The following is a 27,301-nucleotide window of genomic DNA, read 5'->3' as shown; positions in this document are numbered from 1 at the left end:
CGGGTTCAGTCCCGGGTGAGGGAACTAAGATCCCACAAGCCACGAAGTGCAGCCAAAAAAGAAAGAAAAAAAAGAAGTATCCTTACTAGTACTATTGTCATAATTATTAAATCATGTTTGCTTTAAAGACTGTTTTGACTATTCTGAGTTCCTTTCCTTGTATTTCCACACAGATTTTAGGATCAGTTTGTCAATTCCAGCAAAAAAGGTAGCTTTTACAAGGATTACACTGAATCTGCAGATCAATTTGGGAAGTATTGCTATCTTCACAATAGTATGTCTTTCAATTCATGAACATGGGATGTCTCTATTTAGGTGTTTTGTAGTTTTCAGAGTGTGTTTTTCACTTTTATTCCTAAGAATTTTTGGGATGCTATTGTAAATGGAATTTTCTTAATTTCACTTTCGTTTCATTGCTGCTGTATAGAAATACAACTGATTTGGGTATATTGATATTATGTCTTGCAACCTTGATGAAGTCATTAGCTCTTTGTGTGTGTATGGATTCTTTAGGGTTTTCTGTGACATCATGTCATCTGTGCAGTTTTACTTCTTCCTTTCCAATCTGGGTATCTAATTGCCCTGGCTAAACCCTCATGTACAATGCTAAAGAAGTGGCAACAGTGGGCATGCTTGTATAGTTCTTGATCTTAGGGGAAGTGTTTTTAATCTTTCATCATTAAGTCCATTAGCTTTAGGGTTTTGGTAGATGCCTTTATTCAGGTTGAGGAAATTCCTTATTTCATTTTGAGTTATTAAAAGGATGTTAAAAGAAACTTTTTAAAAAGACTCTGGTAGGAAGCATTTAAATATAAGATTCAAATACCAAGTGTAACTGGCAAATTTCTATCTATACATGAAAGCAGAATCTATAAATACATAAAGGAATTATCACCTGTGCTTTTAAAAAACCTCAAAGGGGAATTACGTCTCAAAAAAAGTTACTTAAAATATATTCCTCTCGGGCTTCCCTGGTGGCGCAGTGGTTGAGAGTCCGCCTGCCGATGCAGGGGACACGGGTTCGTGCCCCGGTCCGGGAAGATCCCACATGCCACGGAACGGCTGGGCCCATGAGCCATGGCGGCTGAGCCTGCGCGTCCGGAGCCTGTGCTCCGCAACAGGAGAGGCCACAACAGTGAGAGGCCCGCATACCGCAAAAAAAAAAAAAAAAAACCCACCACCTGAAACTAACACAATATTATAAATCAACCATATATATATATATTTTCCTCTCATAGTAATAAAATTCTGGATTTCCAGCTGGATGTCTAGTTTCCCTTTGTAAAAACACATGCACCAAAGTGTGAAGTGCTATTATTGCAAGGGTGGCCAACCTCATCAAGGGTAAAACCTAGAATTCAGGAGGGATTACTGATATTCACAGATAACCTTCACCAAAATTTAAAATTATATAGAACAGAACTGACATTTTTATAACCAATATGCTTTAATGTAATTTTAGGTCATTCATTTTACAAACACTTATGGAATGCCTACTATGCTTAAATCATTGTGCTAGAGCTTCCCAAAGACACGGTTTATATTAATACAATTCCTAATGACTTTTTCTTCATGCTTGCTTCAGGGACTACATCTGGGACTGAATAGCAGCACATAGCCATAGGGCTGCGGTATGGCCACCCCTGCTCTACACTCTGGTCTCTTCCAGAGGTCAACACAGCAGTCACTATCTTGATAAGGTGTGTAGATTAGTAATCACCATTCTGTTACCTGCAGAGAAATAGATTAACATCCTTTATTTAATACTGATAAACGAATAGCTTTTATAAAAATGGATGGCTTAAGTTTACAAAAAAGTGAAGATTTTATGCTAATGTCAGCCATTAAAAAAGACAAATACTGAAACCCAGACAAAATCAGAATTAACTTGTATAAATTAAAAAATAAGTTATAGGTTAGTGAAACTGTGGGAAAGGCTGTATGTTAAACAAATAAATAAAATCTACATGCAACTAATTACAAGTTTATAAATACTACTCTCGAAAAGTTATCTAAAAGTTCTATAACCTTATTTAAAAACACTGACACATATCAAGATCCATAATCTATAAGAAACTCTAATTTGATGTTATATTTAAGGAAATACTGAAAATAATCGAGGTATATATTTCATGTATTAGAAACTACCATCTGAACAATATTTAATATTAAATATAGTTTAATTTTAAGGTCTTTCATTTCAGTCAAAAATCCGTAAATGTAGATTAGTTTGGACTGTATGACAGAGGAGACAATAAAACGTGTTCTCAAATACATGCCAATTACATTTTCTTGAAACAAAACCTCAGCAAACGAGAATTTCCATACTGTGCATGGGAATAACTAAAACCTTTATTAGATATGGTTTCCAATAACAATGTGAAAATTGGAATTATCAATTCAAAGAGCAGTGAAGTTTGAAATTTAAAAAAGTAGACTAGATATTAGGTAGGGGATAAAAGGTAAAGGAAGACGAAAATGTTTAATACTATTCAGTATCTCCCCTCTGTACACAATGTTGCATATATACAACTACTCCACTTTAATTTTACTGATTTTATATAATAGTGAAATCCCCTGAAGCAACCTAGGGTTTACAGATGGTGTCCAACTTGGGGGGAAAAAATTAGAAACACAATTGATTAACAGTTTTCACCCACACATTTTAGACAGACATTTTTTTTCTTTTTTTTTTTTGCCAAGATTTTCATAGTAAATTCATAAATATAGGAAATACTTTCACTCCTTCAGTGTTAAAATAGAAAACCAAACAGTGCCAACAGTAGTGGCTTAATTACTGGCATACAAGAAAAACACAACACCAATGGGTTTTCTTCATTATGCATTTTAAATAATGTGTGCATGTTTCATTTTTACAGTTATAAATTTTCTAGTCTGTTTAGACAACAGCACTTAATAGTCTTGAATCCACTGAGATGTTGCTTTCAATTTGAAATATTGTGTGTATACATGTATATAAAAAATAAACCAATGTATGACTTCTGACAGATGTTTAATATCAATAAAAGCTTATTTTTGAACATGCAGTTAGAAGAGAGGGAAGCAAGCCAACCTCTCTACATTGTCTTGTTGCTGGCCTGTTTTTGCAGTGGTATCAATAGTGGTTTTTGGAGGGAACCCTGTGCCTTCAGCCTATCTAAGACCAGATACCACCATCAACAAGAGGGGGAGAGGAGATGGAAAAAGGGAGGTGGGCAGGTGTTAAATGTCAATTTTAAAAGTGTACATTTTGTGTTCTTTCTAGGTATAGGATAAAAACAGATCAATGAGGAAAAAATTTATAATTAGGAAAAAACTGCAATCAAATGAAGACATAAAAGCCGAATTAAGTTCTTTTAATAGATTGCATATATAGATGTTTAGCCATACTCTTTTATCAACTCTTTAAGAGTAGAACTTTATATCCAATTTACATGCTTCAAATATCATCTTTCCTATTTGTTACAGTAAGGTCTTGTATCCAAATATCCACTTGTACACTGAGAGCTTTAAGAAAAAACAGGACACAGAGGGAGTTGCCATTTTTAGCAGCAATGAAATATCACTAACCCCTTTTAACATACCGAATTCAAGTCACTATCAGAGGTGAGTGCACCACAAAGTCACCAGGTACAAAATTGCTAGTTCATTTTTAAATTAATAACTTGAAATTACCCCTGCCCCCCACCCCATTACATCCCATCTTTTTATAAACAGCAAACATTTTGCTATTTTATACATAGGCTAGCAGGCTTGTTTCAATATGAAAGTGCTAATTCATTTACAGATTTTTTTTAATCAGTTATGTAGTGCTACAATAAATGTTCAATAGTCTACATAGGAACAATCTTTGATGATGAAAATGATGAAGATTGAATAAGGCTATCGATTACCTTATCTTATTTACATATAAAGAATAGATACCCAATGGTGAGGAAGAGACAGAAATCGGACAAATACTCATAGGTGTAAAAATTACATCTACCTCTGAGCTTATACTGTAAATGAGACATTTTAAATAGTCCTGTAGCCCATGCCTATTTTTTCCTCGGAAAAAGAAAAGCTGCCTTCATGACATCCCCTCTTGTTGCAGATTTCCACAGTGTCACTTGAACTTTCAGTCAGAATCTTACTTTCTTCAAAAAATAAAGAAAATACTCCCTGCCCCCCAGGTTACCTCCCTCCCCCGCCAAAATCCCTCTGGATTCATTTTCAGTGCCAAGTTGCATGATCAGGTCCCACCTCCTGGGTTTTTTTTTTTGTCCATCTATTGATCAATTAGTTTAGAGTGGATAACATGAACCAGTTCTGGAACCGCTACTAGGAGGAACACAAGCTCTTCACTACAATCACACTGCAGGAAAGTGGTAACTCAATTCATCCCTGGTGCCGGGCCTCCAAAATTGAAAGAACTTGGCACAACTGGAGCACTGAATTTGTATCCTCCATGCTTCTCAATCATTTTGGATTCTAGAAAAACAAATATGTGAATGTTTAATAGAGCATTCGATCATCTTACTGCTTTGGAGAAAAGAAGGAATTGACAGACATTAACAACACCTTAACTACCAGTATTAGCCAAGAAGTTCCAAACTTTGGCCTCTGTTCTCCCTCCAAATGTATAGAAGAAAGAGAGGAGTATATTATGTAGAGAAGATGAACTCTCTTGTATGCTACAGACTTCTTAGCCAACTTTCACTTCGCATTGTTTAAAAAGAAAAATCTTTACTCTATTTTGAGTCAAATACTAAATCAGAAGGATCCAATCTCCAAAAGTAATAACAGCTAGTGAATCTAATGCAGGCAAATTCAAATTAAATTCTTTAGAAAGTTGTGCCTTTTTTATAAGGAGAAACCTCTTTGAATATAATTTAGTCTGATGCAGTATTAAGACCTCTAGAAAACTACTAGGCTGGGTATTATCTGAAATATCCTGTATTGAAAGGCATACTGAAATGTTTAACGATGAAAAGAAATGATATATGTCTTTAATATAGTTTTTAAAAATTGCAGTTTTCATAACTTTAAAATTTACAATTTTAACGGAACTTTCTACTATCAAACCAGCCCCGTGAGATTTAGCGACCTTATCAAAGCTACTGCACACTGAAAGTAGTCTTCAACTATACTTAAAATCAGTAGATTATGGCCAAAACCAAAATTCCTTTTTTCATTTCTACAGATTGGAATGAATTTCTTATCACCTCCAACAACTGTAGCTTTTATGTAATTTTAAATCACTTAATTTAAATTTTAAAGCTGTATCAAAGTCATTAATTGCATTAAAGAGGGGTTGAGGTTGGGACTTCCCTGGTGGTCCAGTGGCTAAGACTCTGCGCTCCCAATGCAGGGGGCTCAGGTTCGATCCCTGGTCAGGGAACTAGATCCCAAGAATTTGCATGCTGCAGCTAAAAATCCCGGTGCCGCAACTAAGACCTGGTGCAGCCAAATAAAAAAATAAATAAGTATTTAAAAAAAAAAAAAAAAAAAAAAAGAGGGGTTGAGGTCAATTAACATACCATGGGCTGCTCTTCTTTGATCAGCTAGAGTTGCTATATCCTGTAACTGTTTTCTTTGTTCTTCATTAAGACCATGAGTCAGAGCCTGATACCACACGGGATTACGATTTTGTATAGCTATCAAAAAGAAAACAAGGGAAAAAAGGGCAATAAGAGAGTCCTGGTAGTTCTTTTCTGTTCTGTTCCCTCTACTCCACCTCCAATACTGAAATTCTGATCTAGTTTATATTCTCCCAATAATAATCTAAGGAATTTTAAATTACTTGTGAAGAAAAGATACAGAGGGAGAAAAAAAATTCTGGTTTAGCATTATGTCTCAAAAATCTAATCATAGTCATAATTCTTATCTCTAGTAAATAAGGATTTAGAGCCTAATCCAACTGTTATACAATAAGTAACAAACTAGGGAAACTAGAAATAAAGTTAACCCAAACCCCTTAAAAGATTCAGAATTAAAGCAACTTATTTTTTTTTGCATTGCTTATTCTGCATTGCTTATTCAAAAAACCCCTTTCTTAGATATATGTACTGTCTTTCCAATAGAAAGGTGCTCTGCAGTATTTAAGTTAAAATGCTCACACATTTTTACATTATAGCCTAAATAGCTGTCAAACTCAACCTGTGACGAATAACAAAATTTTGCAGCATGTCACAGGATCAGGTGTTAAAAATCTCAGTGTTTGGGCTTCCCTGGTGGCGCAGTAGCTGAGAGTCCGCCTGCCGATGCGGGGGACACGGGTTCGTGCCCCGGTCTGGGAAGATCCCACATGCCGCGGAGCGGCTGGGCCCGTGAGCCATGGCCACTGGGCCTGCACGTCCGGAGCCTGTGCTCCGCAGCAAGAGAGGCCACAACAGTGAAAGGGCCGCGTACCACCAAAATAAAAAAAAAAAATTCTCAATGTTTAACAAAAATATGCACTACATAAGTTGATATATAACGGTAGCAAGTCTATGTATTTCTGTATTTCAATTAGCTATATAAAGGGGTGTGTGTGTGGTGAGTGAGAAAGAGAGAAAATGTGCTCTATAACATGATTTTCTACTTCTACTTTATTGCATTTACTGTGGATGAGCCTTCTATAATAAACCATCCTTTAGGGATTAACATGTGTTTAAGTATACAAAATACAAAGTCATGGACAAAAGCCAGTCAGTAAGTTCTTGGCACTTCAATCAATCCTTACAGCCTGCCATGTAGCTCAGAAACAACTCCTTGCGTTTCTGCAAGCTTGCATCACAATTGCTTTGTCATGGGCTTGGAAGATTAATGCTTTGGTTATCAGAGAATTTATTCTACATCAGCGTTCATAATGCATAGGAATGATAAAATAGCACAGTAGTTAACTCTGGAGGGAGAGGATGTTCAAATATGGTGCCAGTTTTAATTTCTTAAGTTGGGTTAAAGAACACAGATGTAAAAAACAAAAACTGGCACCTAGTATTCCGTAGCCACACACTGCGCAACAGGAGAAAAGAATAGAGATTCCAAGACCATAAATGTTATATAAATGGTCAAATTCTCAGACAGGTAAGCATGGGTTTAGCCAGGGGGGAAAAAAAGATACACAAATACATAAACACAAGAAACAGACATAACAGTAGATATTTCTGGGGAAAGCTGGGAGGTTAGAAATTAGAAGTAGGAAAAACAAACTGTCATATAAACTTTTTGAACTATACAATTTTCCTATGACGTGCATATTTCAAAATTACAATCTAAATATAAGTAAACTAATAGGATGAGGAAAATACTCTGAATCTCTAAGGCAACAGTAGAAGTAACTTTGGTTACTTTGCCTAACAATCATAAATCACATTTTAGTTTGGGTTTGATATACCCAAAACCCCTTCTTTAAGGGGCAGAGTAAATAAGAACAGAGTGATTCAGGAAAACAGATCATATGGAGCTATCTGAATTACATATAACAAGTTAACTTACTCTGAAATATAGCTTTAAATATCTGATACTCATCAACAGGGTTATCTTCATCATCAATGATCGTGGAATAGCCTTCCAGGGCAGTTTCTTCAGCGTCATCTTCTTCCCAGTCTTCATCATCTCCATCTTCGCCTGCTTGCTTAGCCAGGATCTCCAAATATTCTTGTCCATCTTCATCAATATCATCTTCATCACTCCCCAGTTCCTCTGCCAAGTCATAAAAAGGTGTTCTTGTTAACACTGGAATATTCTGTTACTCACTGTAACTCACTGACAGTGAACATTGTTGGTGAATTACAAATCACAACTGAATAAATTCAAGGAAGAGTTCCAGGAATTGGTGTTTAAATACATATTCAGCAATAAACAGAAAAAAAATTCTCATAGAAATCTAAGAAAACTAACCACAACTGTTAGTACTAGAAGTCTGAAAAAGGACCTCATAATATGAGAACCAGCACTTGGTGTGCTCTGAGACTTACGGTATATACCAAATCAAATACCAATAGTAAAGTAAAATTATTTGTTATATCCACAGAATACCTTCTATGAGATTTTTTTTTTTAAAGGCCGGCTGGCTAAGATAGTAAATGATAAAAGACAAAAATAGCAAGTGTTATATTTTGAAACCTTTACAATAATTTCTTTTAAACAACATCCTATCAGTTTATATTCTTGCAGTCTATACTGTCTTACAGGTGAAATGTGTTAGCCAACATCTAATTAACTTAATTTTACAGTGTAGATATAGCTAGATTTTAGCACTAATAGATGTTTACCAACACTAAAAACCTGCCAACAGGGCTTCCCTGGTGGCGCAGTGGTTCAGAATCCGCCTGCCAGTGCAGGGGACACGGGTTCGATCCCTGGTCCAGGAAGATCCCACATGCTGCGGAGCAACTAATCCCATGTGCCACAACTACTGAGCCTGTGCTCTAGAGCCCGTGAGCCACAACTACTGAGCCCACGTGCCTAGAGCCCATGCTCCACAGCAAAAGAAGCCACTGCAATGAGAAGCCTGTGCACTGCAACAAAGAGTAGCCCCCTCTCATTGCAACTAGAGAAGGCCCACGTGCAGCAACGAAGATGCAACACAGCCATAAATAAATATATATATATATATATATATGCACACACACACACACACACACACACACACACACACACATACACACAAAAAACCTGCCAACACTGGAACTATATACACCTAGAACTGCTTTACATAGTGGTGATACAGCTGAAAGTTCCTGCCTTCATGGACCTTACACTCTAGTTCTATGAATGAATGAACATGAAAGCATTTGGCTATGATCCCACATTTCTTTAGGAGAAGGGCTAAAAGAACAAGTCCAGTGATATTTCTAACTGGGTAATAAGACTGGCTTCCTCCATTGCAAATCCCTTACCCGTTTCATCATCATCTTCAGCTTCATCATCATCATCACTGTCATTCTCGTGTTCTGCATGGCAGGCATATGCTCTTTTTAATCCATTAAATAAAAGAATAAAAGCTGGCAAAATCTGTCCAGAAACCTGATTTAAAACTTGTGGTATTTGTTCCATATCAATAAGAGCACATAGGCCCAGAACACACATCTTTCTGTCGTGAAGCCTAAAAAATAAAATAAAATAAAATATTTCCTTATTTTCCTTTAAAAAAGATTCTGCAGAGTTCCTTACAAAGTAAATAAAGATCCAATATATGTTACTTACCCCAAGAAACAATCAACATCATTAAGCCACTGTGTAATAAAATGATTTGTAACTGGTTCAACATTATTAGGGAAGCGAAGATTTTCTAAGGTGTTGAGAAGTAGGTGTGGATTATAATACAAAGCTGCAATGGCAACTTGCAGGCACATTGTTCGAAGTTCACTTGTCTTCACCTCTCTTGTTAGTCTCTCTAAAGCTGCTTCCACGAATAAGGGAATACACTGTAGAGAAAGATAGCAAAACATTCCAAAACTGTAAGTAAAGCAGCCATTAACTACCCACCCTTATTAACTTTCTTGTTGCCTCAACTAACCCCTTTCCATTAAATGATCCAATTTTTATTGTTGAGCCATTTCAGTGGGAAATCCAATTTTAGAGAAAAATTAGTCTTCACTGAGCTATTAGAGCCCCACCACAATAGTAATATTGGATTCAAAATATTCCTACTGACTAACCTTATTGTGGTAATAATTTTGTAATATAAACATTTATCAACTCATCACACCATATACCTTAAAAGTTATACGTTATCTTTCAATTATGTCTCAATACAGATGGATTTTCAAATTCCCGTTGAAACTGACCATGGAAATTTAATGACTAAATCTATCTTATTGCAAAGTGATAGTGTGGCAAACAATACTCTCACAATATACTTTAAAAAAAACTCTTGTCAAAACTTACCTTGCATAACAAGTAGCCATAAAACTTGCCAGTCATATCTCCATACATATTAAATATATGATCATTATTAAATACTGGTTAAATTTTAAATGAACAATTTTAACATGTTATCTAGGTGTCATAATAAACAACATACAAAATATATAGAATAAATGCCCCAAATGAAAAAGTGAAGGGAAAGATTCCCCCTCTGAATCCTCCAACACGAATCATTAATAGCTTCACTGACCTGGTCAATGCCACGCCCTTTGCACTGCAGAATGATGACTTCTAACAATTTTGCTGCATGACATTCTGCATCTTCTCCTGCAACTCCTGTAAGAACCTGATCAATACAAAATATAAACTGCAAGGAGGCGTCACAAAACCTTGAATCAGTCTATAGCTGCTGAAGTATTTACGGTATTCTAATTAGTGAGTGACTGCAATAGTCACTGTACAGACTATAGTCTAAAGCACCCGTAGGATTTGGAGTTATTCGTCTGTAATACTAGTCTACATAATCAAAGCACATCCCATGTAGTGCCATTCTGGACCATAGCAAGTTGACAAACACTATGTCTAAAAAAATACTGACAATGGAGAGTGAGATGAGCAGGAAGTAGAGGCAAAGGCTGTTGATGGCAAAGGCTGTCTCCAGACAAGAAATAAAAGCATGGACTTGATATGCTCATTAGCACTAGAGGAATGTAAGGGTTAAGGATAAGGGTTTTGTAATAGGAAAGTAGATGGTATATATCTCTGTTACCAGAGTATTAACATAAACAATATAATTTGGCAACAAATAATAACATAACTAGGTGATTATTTTGTGACTAAGTGTTCAGAAAGGAATGACATCAATGAGGACAAACACAATCTAAAAACTTCATAAAGCGAAATCATTTTTTAAATGCCTGGTGTTGGGACTTCCCTGGTGGTGCAGTGGTTAAGAATCCACCTGCCAATGTAGGGGACACGGGTTCGAGCCCTGGTCCGGGAAGATCCCACATGCCACAGAGCAAATGGCCCCGGGCGCCACAACTACTGAGCCTACACTCTAGAGCCCGCGAGCCACAATTACTGAAGCCTGTGTGCCTAGAGCCCGTGCTCTGCAACAAGAGAAGCCAGCGCAATAAGAAGCCCGTGCACCACAAGGAGAGTATCCCCAGTTTGCCCCAACTAGAGAAAGCCCACACGCAGCAAAGAAGACCCAATACAGCCATAAATAAATAAATATATTTATTTTAAAAACCCAAAACCCAAACATTTATAACTCCAATTAAATGTCAGAGGGCAGACATAAAACAAATACTTGTCAAAGCCATTACTGAGAGATCTAGAAATCAAAGCCATTTTCAGTTTATAACTCTTAAAGCCCTTATTCTGTCAGACCCGTATAATATGTTCACCATAATGTGGTACCACGTCTCTTCACAATTTTGTACTTTTTATAGCACCAGCCTCACATGCTCATATTAACTAAAAGTGACCTACCTTTTTGCACATACTGTATATCATTTCAAGGTACTTGGTATCAGACAGAAGTGTGTCTGTATCAACTGTTACATAATTATGAAGCAGAGGCATCATATCTGTATTAATAAAAAGCATCAGTTAAGTATCTTTACTAACATATATGCTGTGTTTCTGAGAAAACCTCAGAAAGAAAAAGTAAGTCTGAATGTTCTGTCCCTAAAGTTTACTTTTAATTATTCATTTATAATTATAATTAAACGTAAAAATGAGGCTATTATTAAAGTGCATTCCTTCATATTTAGCAGTTAAAGATTATACAAAGAAGACTGACAGGGGGCAGAAGGTAAGAATGTGTGTTAAAGAAAAAAATCTCAAGTGATAACTAAATCAAAACGTATAATGGAAATCAATGGTACGGGTCATCTTTGAGCACTAATTGCTACTGATAACTTATCCAAACAACAAAACACACAGAATATTCAAAAGTTTGTATTCAAGTGATACACTAAAATTGAATACAAATGGGGAGGAATCCTTAGTATTTCTATGATGACTTGACTTACCTGTAAAGTAATCAAAGCCATCTTGCTGAAAAACCTCAAATACCAGAGGTAGTAGCTGCCACATCTGTGGAGACACTTGTTGACATGTCAAACTATGTGCTAAAGAGAAGATCTCCTCGTAGAATTCTAAAAGAGAATACTGAGTCATTAGGACAATGCTTGCTCATATGAAATAGTTGTGTATTCTTAACACAATCAGAGGTATATACCTAAGACATGCTGTTGTAAAACAGTTCCAATGACCTGTAAGCAGATTCCTTCAAGTTGCTGGGTTATCTAAAAGAGAAGAAAAAAATCATATGGAATGGTAGCACACTGAATGAATTATTAAATAATGTATAATAATTCAATGCATTTCAATGTAAAGTCAATATTGTGAACAAATTAATATTTTAAACCTTTGTTTCAAAATGACTCATATTATGAAATTGTGAATCAATATGGATATGAAATTTAATGAAATACCATTACAATGAGACAAACAAAGAAAGAACATGCATAGTTTACCTATAAAGTAAAGGAAAAAAAAATTTCCTGGAAAAATGCAAGTAAGTATGAAAATAAAGGAGCCACGTCATTCTGCAGAGACTAAAATCTTTTTGTGTGTAAACATAGATTAATTCAGGCCAGATATAACTGAGTGTAATTGAGATGTAAATCAGTAGCTTACTGAAAAATTATTTAAAATAAGGCATTATTCCTACCACTCCCAATAATTTTTAAGCCACCTCCATTTATATAATAGTGAGCTAGGCCCCCAAGTCATACAAGATAGACAGAAAATACAAACTCCCCTTTTGTCAGTATGGTCCTCAATTGGATCCCAAATCCCTGAAAGTCATCAAAATGTTTAAAAAGTGGGGGAGAGGAAATGAGATAAAATTTACTAATCAGGGGCTTCCCGGGTGGCGCAGTGGTTGAGAGTCCACCTGCCAATGCAGGGGACACGGGTTTGTGCCCCGGTCTGGGAGGATCCCACATGCCGCAGAGCGGCTGGGCCCGTGAGCCATGGCCGCTGAGACTGCGCGTCTGGAGCCTGTGCTCCGCAATGGGAGAGGCCACAAGAGTGAGAGGCCCGCGTACCGCAAAAAAAAAAAAAAAAAAAAAAAAATTTACTAATCAGATATAGAAGCAGGATACCCATTTCGAATACATATACTCAATACATCTTCAACTCTTCAAATATAGTAAGCAATTGATTTGTTAACCGTAAGGTAGCTATAGGATTACTCATGGGTTCTAGCTATCTCCAATTATAATCTACAAAAAAAATCTGAAAGTTTACTGAAACTCTCATGTTGCAAAAGGCAGTTTGTAGATAATCTGAAATCATGATTTATGGACTTAAGTATCTGCATTGTAATTATAAACACCAAATTTAGAACAATGTTTACTTCTAAGGGAAGGAAGTAGGGAAATGAGATTAAGAAGTGGTTTCCTAATGGTTTCAATTACATCTATCTGAAACTTTTTCTTACTGGAAGTCTAAGGATATACCATGGAACATTAAAAACCTAATAAATTTAGGTGGTGGGTAAGGGGTACTGGTTAGTTTTCTATGTTTTTTTACTCTTTTCTGTATGTTTTAAATAATTCCACTTTTAAAATTCATGATTACAATTCGCTTACCTTTCCAAAAGACAATAGTAAAAGAAGAAAACTAGGAAGATGATGGTGATGGTTGCACAACAATGTGAATGTACTTAATACCATTGAAATGTACACCTAAAAACGGTTAAGGTGGTATATATGTATTATACCCTAACTAAAAAAAAATTTTTATTAAAAAGGAAAACTAGGAAGAATATGTTTTCCTAGGAATCATCATAATTTTGTATCTGAAAAGGTAACCCTAAGAGGGAGCCAAAACGCAAAGCCTTGAGGTAAAGATACGGTAATACAAATACCTCCTTCCTATTCCTTCTAAGATATCTGTAAGGTACCTACACAAGGGTACTAGTTAATAGATAGCAAAATCAAGGTATGTGAGAAGATGACCAGAGAATAGATAAGTCAGAGCCGTCCAAAAAGCACAGAACAGTTGATGAAGAATGGCTTCAAATTCCCTAAAACCTTTACAGCACTGGATCGTTTTCTTACTTCTTTATGATCTTCAACTACACTAAGAAGTGTGTCGATGGTATTCAGGATTCCCATAGCAGTAACTGCTTTGTCATCACTTCCTTCTTCATCTGGCCCAGTCTGGATTACTTGATTAAATGTCATTGCCTACATTCAAGAGAACGTAATTAAGGTTTGCCATTAAAGCAGTATAAACATGTTTTTGTCTAAAACTTTTTATTTTTAAAAAGTTCTCACTGGGACAGCACAACCAATCAGCATTTCCAAATCAACTAATATAACTTAAGAGCTTGGGCTCTATAATCAATGGTACTGCTCTGCCACTTACTAGGTCACCTTAAACAGATTACTTGACCTCTTTTTCCTGACATCTCCATAGATACTGTGAGGCAAGGTATAGAAAGTGCTTAATATTATGAATATTTTTATTTAAATTACTGGCTAACATTTGACAATGCCCAAATACTAGTCATCAAGGTTTTTGTTGCCGTTGAATTCAATCATTTTGAAAAATTCTGAGCAACTGAGCAAAGTCATTAGTTATGAGGAGTCATAATAATCAGCTTTTTATAATGCAATATACTTTTAATGAACACTACTATATTTATCCAAATGTCTTTAGCCACTTCAAAATAAGCTGTTAAAAATATCCACAGCAAATACCAAGAGTTAGATTCTTCAAACCTCAGTATTTAGCAAGAATATAAACTGCACCAAGTAAACCATTGTATAGAGAATATGAATGGATAATTGTTGGGTACATGTCCAGATTTTCTATTACCCTTATATAATCTACATTGTTAATTCTCAGAAGTTCAGGGCTATGTAAAATAGACAAAGGTCAACTATGAAACTATTTACACAAATTTCACTTTAAAAATCTACTTATAGCTATTATCTCTGTCAGTTGGTCCAAAGCATTCCAGGAAACCACACAAACAAGGTAGTCATGATGCAATGTGAGTACAAGTAAACAGCTCTGCATTGTAGAGGCATACAGCTCAGGTGTGAATACCAGACCCACCCCTTCTAATTTGGGCAAATTACTTAACCTTTTTATACCTCACATTTTCTCTCAGTATAGGAATATTCCTCATAGGATTGTGTGAGAATTAAATGAGTTAAAATATATATCAAGGGCTTAGAATGGTGCCTGACATACAGAAGCTCTGTGAAAATACTGTAATCTAAGTAATGCATAAATGACTGGTTCAAATAACATACCAAATGTTGTGTCATTTCTACTGCAATAGGAGTAACTTCTTCACTATACTCGCAGATCATTTTCTGAATTACATTGGTAAGATCATCATTTTCTGTTTCTCTTATAATATGAAGAAGAGCCTGCATGACAGGTCTGATGAATGGTGTGATGTATTCTTTAGCTGTAAGAGAAAGAAAAAAAAACTTTTCGCCAAAACAGCTAAAATTCCTTAAAACCTGGCACTACATATACCAAAGAGTAAACAAGAAATCGTTTCAAATAAGAAGACAATGTATCAAGTTTCTAGGATTATGCCTTGTACAATCATGTGTAAGCACACTGCACTATTTTTGAGATATAAATCCTTTACCTTTCTCTTGATTGCTGATCAGCACTTGAAGTGCAATGGCAGCTTCCACTTTAACAGGCATTTCCCTATCATCAATCAGACATCTTCGTGTCAGCTCTAGGGCTGTTTGCAGGTTCTGGTCACTTTTGAACTTCACTTCACAAAAATAGTGAAGGACCCAGCAAGCCTTTTTTAAAAAAAATGCAGTGAGTTACTATAGGTATCTTACATTAAAGTCCACCATGTGACAATATCTCTAGTGTCAAAGTTCTATGTGTGGGAATTTGGAGGCTGGCCAGTGGTAGGTATGTCCAAAGACACAACACTCGACCAGTACTATGATCCCAACTTACTCTTTGGCTACATGATGTTTGTGTGGATAGCAAGATCTGAATGCAAAACACAGACAGACACTGCTATCAGACACAGATGAAAACTATGCACACATTATGAGCAGCCATTTAAAGACATACGAAAGTCTAGAATAAAACATGGCTTTAAAGTGAACATTGAAAAGTTTCCATATAAAAGTCCACATAAGCAGTTATTCATTACAAGACATAAATGTATAAATCAATACAGCTTTAAAACATACCCTAGCTCTCATGTAGCCTAGTTCACTGCTGAAGAGAGGGAATACATGATTCTGCAACATATATTCCATCTGATCTTTGTAGATCTTTTTCTGTAAAAATAAACAAAGTTCCAAATACAATCATCTCAAATGCCAAATAGATACACAAGTTTTAAAAATGACTACTGATGTCAAAACATACATTTATTCTGGAATTTTGAACCACAAGATCCACATCCAATTTTCTTATTCTCGAACGTTACTATCAAAAATCACTGGGGGGCTTCCCTGGTGGCGCAGTGGTTGGGAGACCGCCTGCCGATGTGGGGGACGCGGGTTCGTGCCCCTGTCCGGGAGGATCCCGCGTGCCGCGGAGCGGCTGGGCCGGTGGGCCGTGGCCGCTGGGCCTGCGCGTCCGGAGCCTGTGCCCCACGGCGGGAGGGGCCACAGCAGTGAGGGGCCCGCATACCGCAAAAAAAAAAAAAAAAAAAATCACTGGGTACATTCTTTTAATCCTTTTACATCATTTGTTTAGAAAGCAATTATGCCAAATCTTAACATCAATGGTGTTTAAGTAACGAGAAGAGTGGTTAATTTTATTCCTTAGCTTGTAAAACGTTTTTTGTTATAAAACTATTAATATAAGTAGTTATATTTATATTAATATAACTATAAAACGTTAATATAAAATTATTATAGTGAAAGAACCTCTGGAAAGGTTCTAAATGGACAATACAACATAGACTGAGAAATATCCTGCTCTCAGAGTAATAACCTGGATATCTAAAGATACTCCTGTGAATCTTAAAATAGGATATTTTCTAAATGGTAACAAGTTTTTAAGAAGAGTTCCTTGAATTGCATATTAGATCAACATTAAAAACTGACAACACTTAAAAAAACGAAAGTGACTAAAGAGACATGATAACTAAATGCAACGTGGGATTCTGGACTGGATCAGGGACCAAACAAAAAAGGACATTAGTGGGAAATCTTATAAAATGTGAAAGGGGTCTGTAGATTAGTTAATAGTATCATATCAATATTAATTTCCTGGTTTTGAGAATTGCAGCATGGCTATCTAATATGTTAACATTAGAAAAAGTTGGGTGAAGAGTAATGGGAACTATTTTTGCAAATTTTCTCTAAGTATAAAATTTAAAAATATAAAGTTAAAACAAAAACCTGAATGTGAGAAGAGAACTCACTCAAGATTCCCAGACACAACAAATAACCACGTAATTTACCCTTTATAAATGAAGAGAAGAATGGGTGGATATAGAAAAGCTGAAAGATACACAAAATATACCCACAAATTAATGGTGATGAATTCAGTGGAGCATCATATGCAGCAAGGTTTCTGGGAGTAGGATGAACTGTGTCTAAATATTTACTTAAACTTTGAAATAGTTATTTATTAACTTTAAAAGTGAAAACAAATTTCAGATCTTATGAAGTCAGACGAAATGTGTACAATTAAGGTGAGGTTTCTAAACATACATCTAATCCAGTCAGCCATTCTTTACCAGAAAATGTGTGCCACAAAAGCATGATCTTCCTAGGCTGTGAAGGGATATATTCATGTTTACAAACTTCCTTAAAGATCAATTTTCTGAGAAGAAAAAAACACTACTTTACAATTGTCTTGCAACACGAAAAGAAGATAACTCATATACAAAAAGAATTACCTTCAGCACAAGCAATAGCAAAAAAGTATAGAGGACATTATTTCAAAATCAAATTAAATGTGTACTTCAAAGGACATCAGCAAGAAAGTGAAAAGATAATCCACAGAATGGCAGAAAATACCTGCAAACCACAAACAGTTGATCTTTGAATAATGAGGGGGTTGGGGTGCTGACACTCTGCTAGTTGAAAATCTGCATTTAATTTGCAATTTGACCTGCATATCTGTGATTCCGCATCTGCAGATTCAACCAACTGCAGATCATGTAGTTCTGTAGTATTTATTGTTGGAAAAAAATCCACATGTTAAGTGGACCCCAAAACAGTTCAAACCTGTGTTGTTGAAAGGTCAACTGTACATGAAAAGTTTCTAGTATTTAAAATATATAAAAGGGCTTCCCTGGTGGCGCAGTGGTTGAGAATCTGCCTGCTAATGCAGGGAACATGGGTTCGAGCCCTGGTCTGGGAGGATCCCACATGCCACGGAGCAACTAGGCCCGTGAGCCACAACTACTGAACCTGTGCGTCTGGAGCTTGTGCTCCGCAGTAAGAGAGGCCGCGATGGTGAGAGGCCCGCGCACCGTGATGAAGAGTGGCCCCCGCTTGCCACAACTAGAGAAAGCCCTTGCACAGAAATGAAGACCCAACACAGAAAAAATAAATAAATAAATAAATAAACTCCTACCCCCAACATCAAAAAAAAATTTTTTTTAAATAAAATAAAATAAAATAAAAATAAAATATATAAAGAACTCTAACAATTCAACAATAAAAAGACAAATAGGGCTTCCCTGGTGGCGCAGTGGTTGAGAGTCTGCCTGCCGATGCAGGGGACATGGGTTTGTGCCCCGGTCCGGGAAGATCCCACATGCTGCGGAGCGGCTAGGCCCGTGAGCCATGGCCGCTGAGTCTGCGCGTCCAGAGCCTGTGCTCCGCAGTGGGAGAGGCCACAACAGTGAGAGGCCCGCGTAACGCCAAAAAAAAAAAAAAAAAAAAAAAAAAAAGACAAATAACCCAATATAAAAATCGACAAAAAATTTGAATAAAAATTTCTCCAAAGAAGATATACAGTGGACAATAAGCAAATAAAAAGATTCTCAACATCATTAGCTATTAGGGAAATGTAAACCACAATGAGAGTACCATTTGACACCAACTGGGATGGCTGTAATTTAAAAAGACACAATAAGAAGTGTTGGTGAGGACATAGAAACTGGAACCCTCACACACTGCTAATGAATATATAAAATGGTACAGCCACTTTGGAAAACAGTCGAGCAGTTTCTCAAAATGTGACCAGCAATTTGACTCCTAGGTATGTATTACCCAAGAGAAATGAAAATGTATGTCCACAAAAAAATGTGTACAGAAATGTTCATAGCTCCATTGTTAATAATAACCAAAAAGTAGAAACAAATGTCCACTTACTGATGAATGGATAAATAAAATGCAGCATATCAATACAATGGAATATTATCTGGCAATAAAAAAAGAATGAAGACTGACATGCTGTAACATGGATGAACTCTGAAAATATGCTAAGTCAAAGAAGCCACTCAGAAAGGACCACATGTTTTATCATTCCATTTATATGAAATGCCCAGAATACGCAAATCCACAGAGGAGACAAAAAGTAGATTAGGGCTAGGGCTGGGAGATTTGGGAGAAAATGGGGAGTGACTGATAAAAGGGTTTCTTTTGGGGATGATGAAAATGCTTTGGAATTAGAGCTGACAGTTGCACAGCTCCTTGAATATACGAAAAACCACTGAATTGTACACTTTAAATGGGCAAACCATAAGGTATGTGAATTGTACCTCAATTCTGTTTTATCTCAACTGCTGTCATTAAAACAAACTAATTGTGCTTGTGCGTGCGTGTACACACACACACACACACACACACACACACACACACACACAGAAATACCTTCAGAAGTATTTCAGCTAAAGAGCCAATCATATGCAGGGCTCCATCTTTTTTTCGAGGATCAGCATTTGGTTCTGTAAGAATCTGGTAGCAAAATCCCATAGTCTTTTGTAGTACCTAGATTAAAAGAGAAAAGTATGCTTTACTGGATATCCAAAGAACCCTTTTAAAACATTGACGACAAAAAGATCTATAAGGCTACCATTAAAAACTAAATGTTCGGGATTAGCAGATGCAAATTATTATATAAAGAATGAATAAACAACAAGGTCCTACTGTATAGCATAGGGAAATCTACTCAATATCCTGTGATAAATTATAGTGGAAAAGAATATGAAAAAGATGTATGTATATGTGTAACTGAATCACTATGCTGTACAGCAGAAATTACCATTGTAAATCAACTACACTTCAATAAAATAAATTTAAAAAAAACCCAAGTGTATATCTGAACATATTTTAAGTATTAAAGCAAAAGTTATCCATATATTAAATAACCTACCTCTTTCCTCTTACTACAAGCTGTAAACAAAAGTGTCTGGGCAGCAGTGGTAGGAGAGATGAAATCCTCAAACACATCTAGAGAATAAATTTAAAATTAATACAGAAAATAGTAATTTCAATTTTTCAACAAACATTTTCACATAATTTACAAATGATGCTCTGTAACAACAAAAAAGGACCTTAAATTTTTGCTAAATCTTCACAGAAGATGAGCATGAAAACAAACCCAGATCCCCATATAACTTTGCAAAAGCCTAATTCCTTGTCTTTCCTGTACAAATTAAATCTTAATCCATCAACTTCTCCCAATGATTATTTTCTTTCATACAAAACCCCACTACTGTGAGAATTCTCACAATGGGGTCACAAAAGTACAAACGACTGAAAGTACATAAGATTTTGGTACGAAGAAGGACTAATACTCAACATTAGCCAAATTACAATTCTTTAGTCCCATGCAGAGACTCCAGCTTCCAGTATGCGTCGTCTCCATTTCCACACACATGATGACTGACATGGAATCCAAAAGTATAGTTTAGACACTTAGTGTTTAAGGTGTAACCTTGAATTTCTAACAGATTTGGCATGTTCCAGAAGCATATCCAATAATCATTAACTACTAACACTACTGTATTTGTGTCTGCTAAAAATGAAGATTATCATTCTCAAATGCCAAAACTAATGAATAGCTTCCTGAAAGTCTCAACAATGAATAAATTGCATTAAACAACAGAAGGCTTTTCAGTTTCTAAGATGAGGCCTTAATATTCAAGGTTTACTATATACAAATTTAACTACCGACATACTTTGTTTCTAAAAAAGTGAAAATTCCTTACCAAACTTCATGCGTATATATTCATAGGGGTCTTCTTGCCAAAGTTCCTCATCAGCATCTGTATAGCACATCAATGGAAAAATAACATCTTGGATAATGCCCTGCAATTTAAAAGTTAAGATAAGTCGGTCTCTCAAATTTCCGTTAAGTGCTAAAACAAAAGTAACTCTCCAATTTGTGTTTTAAAGCTTAACATCAAACTTCAGTAAAGCATTTAATGCATTCTCAGATCGACTATCAATGTACATATTCTTACCCTCTGTGCAACGAGTCATTATAAGACATATGTACATAGGTAGCAATTAAGTACTCCGAGAAAATGCAATATGAAATTTTAGTCCATCATATCCTACAGTTCTAAATAAAGCAAATAAATTACATTGGAAATAGTACATAAGCAAATTAGCCTCAAAAGTAATTTGGTGAAATAGTCCTTTGCCTATTCCAAATTACACGATGTTAACTAATCATGTTAAACTATAATCATGATCCAACACTAAGAACTTAAAGGCATATTTTAAGATAACAGTTTCAGATTAAAAAATAACCTGAATATCCACAATATACATTTTATAAAGTTTGTCAGGATGTTGCATCATTTTCCTAATGTACAATTACCAGAACTAGACTAAGTAACACAGGTCAACAAAAAAAATGCACTTTTTCAACCTTTTTGGTAATTAATGTTATTTCTATTACATTTTCTAGAAAAACAGTTCAGATAGAAAATTATTACTTGTATATGAGGCTTCAGATTCTTCCAGGTGAGAGCATGAGAAACTCCTTGATTAATATAATTTAATGTCTGTTGTAAAACTCGAGGAGCCATATATTGCTTCTCCTTGTACTGATACAACACTTTCAATAAAACCTTTGAAAAAAAAAATTTTGGATCAAAAAACAAAGTTTAAATAGAAAGTTTAACCACTTACAAGCTAGCAAAAACATCTGACACTTCTTACCCAGGTCATTATCATAAAATAACCACCATATTCTTTTAAAAAGAAAGTAATTTGGGGGCTTCCCTGGTGGCGCAGTGGTTGAGAGTCCACCTGCCGATGCTAGGGGACACGGGTTCGTGCCCCGGTCCGGGAAGATCCCACATGCTGCGGAGCGGCTGGGCCCGTGAGCCATGGCCGCTGAGTCTGCGCGTCCGGAGCCTGTGCTCCGCAACGGGAGAGGCCACAACAGTGAGAGGCCCACGTACAGCAAAAAAAATAAAAATAATAAAAATAATAATAATTTTAAAAATTGTGTATTGGAGAACCATATTTATTCCCAAAGTATTTAAAATAAACAATTGAAGTAACACTGTGTGTCAAAGGAGTAGTTTCTGATTAAGTATAAAAAGAAGAGAAAACCATATGCTACTTGTGGAACATACCACAATATTCTGAGACAGCACTATATTGTTAAAATCAGCTTCTAGGCAAATCTTACCCAAACCATTCACCTACTTATTTAATGTCTGCCAAGAGTTCTAATTCAACTTGATACTTGAGAATAGCAGTTGTCAAAATATGGTCCACAGACCTCTCAGAGGGTCTGACAGGTCAAAACTATTTTCATAATAATGCTAAAACATTATGTGCCCTTTTTACTGTGTTGACATTTGCATCGATGGTACAAAAGCAGTGATGGTAAAACTTCAGGTTCCTAACATGAATCAAAGGAGTGGCACTAAAGTGTACTAGCAGTCATCATATTCTTTACAGCCACATAATCGCAGAATAAACTTTCCTTAGTGAACCAGAAATATAAATATTAATAAACGGGAAGTATACATATAGCACTTCTGCTACATACCAAAGTACGATGGTTGGAAGAAAAGCTGAAATAGTAGCTTTTCCCACCAAATATTATCATAAGCATGAAAGAAAAACTGATAGACAAATTATGATTATTTAGACTTGTGTGTGTGGCAGATTTTTTTCTCAAAAATGAACAAAATGAGCCTCTCGCTTCAAGGAAACTGACAATATGTTACTGGTGTTAAAATGTGAGCTTTCAAGCAAAACTAGAATTCTCAAAATCTTACACCCACCACTTAGATCCATTTGACAGCTTTCCAATATTTAAAGATAGTTATGAGATCAATGGTGATATTAATGACTGTAATTTTTTAAAACTACATAAGGAAATCTATAAACATTTAGAAAATCGGCATAGACTCAATAAGTCAATATTTTCCAATGACCAGGGCAGTATGTTATAAAATCATATATGGATAAAAGACTCATGCAAAGTGCAATGGATGTTAATGTAACAGAAGATGAAATGTTTATTGTTACAGTTTCAAACTCTAAATTACAATTAACCTTTAAGAAAATACCATTGTCAAATGTTGGTGTGATATCAAAAATTTCCCCAATTATATGAAAAGTATATTAAAAGTCTTTCCTTTTCCAACTTCTTATCTTTGAGACCAAATTATCTTTATTTACTTCCATTCAAACAAATTGAAACAGAATGAATACAGAGGTAGATGGGTATACAGCTGCCTTTTATTAAGGCAGACATTAAAGATATTAGTAAAAATGTGTAACAATCCCACTTCCTCCTGCTAAAAATTTTTCATTTTGGAAAACAATTATTTTTAACAAAAACACGTATCCTGTTAATATGTAATAGTTTTGTTATTTTTAAATAAATTAATACCATTAAATTTAGTTTCAAATTTTAATACAGTAAATATCACAAGGTATAACCCACATAAATGGAAGCTTGTCGATGTTCTCAATAATTTAAGAGTGTAAGGAGGTCCTGAGACCATAACATTTGAGAAGTACTACAGTGTTCAAAATGTTAAAGACTGCTACATGCAATCTTTGAATGCCAAAGAAACTAGAAATAAGCAAGACAAATTAACGTAATAGTGTCATGTTTCTACTTGGAAAAATTATCTTAGACTTACTTGTTGGACACCAACAGCAAATGCCTTCAGAAATACTTCAGCAAATTCATTATACTCCTTGGAAACATTGCCAGGGCTTCCATATCTAAAAGAACATTCAAATGCCCATCATGTCTTCATAATGCTTTATATCAGCACTTATAAAAAAAAAAAACAAATTCTTGAAAAAAATAAACTCAAATTATCATATAGTGAGAAATGTGTACCTTTCAAAAAGCCTTGCTAAGATATGTAAAGCCCACTTCTTACATTTCCACCATGGTAACTCAGGTCTATCATCTTCTTCAACTTGAAGTGTTTCCTTTAAAGAGACATTTATATAATGATAGACAATACAATCTAAAAGGAATAGTGTGAGTTCAGAACAGACTCACAAAAACATGAATCCTCCTCCAGTGATGGCCTTTCATAATAAAAGGCTAGAACAGGAAAAGTATTAACCTTTATTTAAATATAAGAGGCACTTCACTTCACTACTTAGTTACAAAGGACATGCTTTCTCAAAGTCTTATGAAAGTTTAAACTCAAACATTTTAGTCAAGATCCAAATAATATAAATCAAAGTCATGGCAAGTAGCTTAAACTAGTATAGTTCAAATCAAAAGGGCAGGAGAAACTTCATTTTAGAAATCTAGTTTCAAAAATATTAGTATACATACATAAATATATATGTATGAGAATGTTCATTTACAAAACCATTTGTAACAGAGAAAAACTGCCAAGAACTAAACATTCATTAACAAGGGAATGTTTAATTATGCAACATCCATTAAAAGAATGAATTGGTGCATTATATATTGACCTAAGACATCCATGACATATTTTTAAGTTAAGACAGAGAAATGAGACTGTGGAACAACCAAAACTCCCATACACTGCCAGTGAGAGAGCGGTGGTACAACCACTTTGGAAGTTATTTATAAAGTTAAACATATACATTCATAGCAGCCTTATTTGTAATCTTAAAATCTTAAAACCACCCAGATGTCCATCAACTTGTAAATAAATAAACTGTAGTACATCCATACAATGGGGTACTACTTGTCAATAAAGAAGAACAAACTACCATAGCACAACATGAATATATCGTAATATTAAGCAAAAGGTAGATATAAAAAATTACCTTTTTATTAGATTTTAGAACAGGTGAAGTTAATCTATGGTGCTAGAAATGAGAATGGTGATAGTAGGAATGACCAGACCCAGCCACCAGCAAACATTCTAGGTGATGGTTACTCGGGTGAATATGACTCTCATAACCCACTGAACTGTTTACTTACATGTGCATGTTTATGATTACAAATTATACCAAAAAAGGTGCAGAATGTAAGTATGAAAACTCTTAAAAGCTGTGTATTTTATACCTATTAAATAACAAATCAAACTAGTTTCCCATGGAATGCAAGAAGTGTCCTATTTATTTATTCTGCATTTTTTTTAAAATAAAAATTTGAGCAATAAACTACAAAACAGGAGGTTGGTCTCACTTATCTCACTAATAAAATTATGTTGGATAAATTACACAACCCTTCCATGTCTCTGTTTAAAATAAATTCAGAAGGAATTATTTTGAGGATTAAATAAGCAAGGTATATAAAAGTACTTAAAACACACTAGGGATTCAGGAATTGTAAATTTCCTACCTCTCTAGAAAACTAGATAGTAAAGAAAAATTGTGGTTATTTTAAAAATCGTTATTATATGTGAAAAAAATAACATAGTTGGACAATTCTGTATGTACTACTGAAAACCGCTGAATTGTACACTTTATTATTTTAAAGTATTTTACGGTATTTGAGTTATAGCTCTAAGAAGTTATTTAAAAAGCAAGTAATATAACTAACTACAAAGTTTGACCAACTTGTAAATCAAGTTCTACCCCTGTTCATGCATGTCTGACAAATTATTAGGCTAAAATCCAGCTATAGGCTCTTTGTTCCTTTTTGAGAAATAATTGATATTGAACATTATTAGTTTAAGGTATAAACATAATGATTTGACATATATATATATACTGTGAAATGACTACCACAGTTAAGTTTTAGAAGATGGTGAAAAGGTACAAACTTCCCGTTGTAAGATAAGTAAGTCCTGGGGATGTAATGTAAACATGGTGTCTAGAGTTAAAAATACTATATTGTTTATCTGAAGGTTGCTAAGAGAATAGGTCTTAAAAGTTCTCACTACAAGAAAATAAATTTCTAACTATGTCAGGTGACATATGTTATGAACTCAATTAAAAAGTGAAGAAACAGAGAATTAGGATGGAATAAACAAAGATATAATACAAGCACTTAATAATATACAAAAAAACCCTTTACAATTTTTCACTTAGTATATTCACATATGTAAACAAATGAAATGGTGTCTCTTTATCTAGGAAAATCTGCCTCACAAATAATATAAATTCACAAAGAATGTTTTAGGAAATATAGGTTAAAATTCTCAAAAGGTAACTAAATATTTAAGCTTAGTGATATAAGAAATACACAGAGACTTACATTAGGTACATCCCTGTTCACAACAGTCTTTAAAATTTCTATCCATTCTGTCAGGTTCTGTTGGTTTATCAGCTCCAGTGGTAGTGTATACTAAATTAAAATCAAGAATCAATATTTTAAAATCCTTACAAAAGAAAATCCAACTTCATTTTACTCTTCACAAAACCTACAAAAAGTACTTCATTCAATCCACATTTCCTCTTTCAGTACATAGGCAAATTTCTCATCTGGCTGATTTGGTTAGTTACGTACAATGGTGAACTGTGGCACTGTTAGTGGGCATCCTTGTCTTATTCCCAAATTACTGGGAATGTATCTGACTTTCACCATGAAGTATATTTATTGTGATTTCTAGTGAACATTTTTTTTTTTTTTTTTGGTGGTACGCGGGCCTCTCACTGTTGTGGCCTCTCCTGTTGCGGAGCACAGGCCCCGGATGCACAGGTTCAGCGGCCATGGCTCACGGGCCTAGCCACTCTGCGGCACGTGGGATCTTCCCGGACCGGGGCACGAACCCGTGTCCCTTGCACCGGCAGGCGGACTCTCAACCACTGTGCCACCAGGGAAGCCCTCTAGTGAACATTTTTTATCAAGGTAAGGAAATTTCTATTCCAGGATTCTTAAGTATTTTTGTTTTGTTTTGTTTTAAAGCAGAAATGGTTATTAAATTTTATCAAATACTTTATCTGACATCCTTAAAAGATTCTTTACAGGTCTCTCTTTTCGTGTAATATAAAAGTTAATCAAAAAAACTGGTTTTTTACTCTTGATCCATTCCTGTGTTCCTGGGATAAATCACATCACCTAATAGGCTCACAACATTAATATCCTATTTAGGATTTTAGGA

At 35.2% G+C, this 27,301-nt stretch overlaps 1 protein-coding gene across 1 annotated transcript in view; it reads right to left on the bottom strand.

Annotated features, from left to right (window-relative positions):
- Positions 1-2,334: 2,334 nt before the first annotated feature.
- Positions 2,335-27,301, bottom strand: part of IPO7 (importin 7) — a 48,935-nt gene continuing 23,968 nt past the window's right edge. Inside the window, exons 6-25 of the mRNA XM_082626297.1 lie at positions 26,455-26,544; positions 24,160-24,254; positions 23,954-24,038; positions 21,776-21,910; positions 21,041-21,140; positions 20,203-20,279; positions 19,701-19,817; positions 16,107-16,196; positions 15,533-15,698; positions 15,183-15,343; positions 13,977-14,105; positions 12,086-12,152; positions 11,877-12,002; positions 11,332-11,429; positions 10,085-10,180; positions 9,172-9,392; positions 8,865-9,070; positions 7,459-7,665; positions 5,520-5,636; positions 2,335-4,470 (exon numbers count right to left, since the gene is read on the bottom strand). Coding sequence (XP_082482423.1) covers positions 4,373-4,470; positions 5,520-5,636; positions 7,459-7,665; positions 8,865-9,070; positions 9,172-9,392; positions 10,085-10,180; positions 11,332-11,429; positions 11,877-12,002; positions 12,086-12,152; positions 13,977-14,105; positions 15,183-15,343; positions 15,533-15,698; positions 16,107-16,196; positions 19,701-19,817; positions 20,203-20,279; positions 21,041-21,140; positions 21,776-21,910; positions 23,954-24,038; positions 24,160-24,254; positions 26,455-26,544 — 2,481 coding nt within the window. The 3' untranslated portion in view covers positions 2,335-4,372. The remainder of the gene's footprint in view (positions 4,471-5,519; positions 5,637-7,458; positions 7,666-8,864; positions 9,071-9,171; positions 9,393-10,084; positions 10,181-11,331; positions 11,430-11,876; positions 12,003-12,085; positions 12,153-13,976; positions 14,106-15,182; positions 15,344-15,532; positions 15,699-16,106; positions 16,197-19,700; positions 19,818-20,202; positions 20,280-21,040; positions 21,141-21,775; positions 21,911-23,953; positions 24,039-24,159; positions 24,255-26,454; positions 26,545-27,301) is intronic.

This window comes from Mesoplodon mirus (genome assembly GCF_964341445.2).
Source record: "Mesoplodon mirus genome assembly, chromosome: 7".
Lineage (NCBI taxonomy): Eukaryota > Metazoa > Chordata > Mammalia > Artiodactyla > Ziphiidae > Mesoplodon > Mesoplodon mirus.
This window is presented reverse-complemented; position numbering and strand designations above follow the sequence as displayed.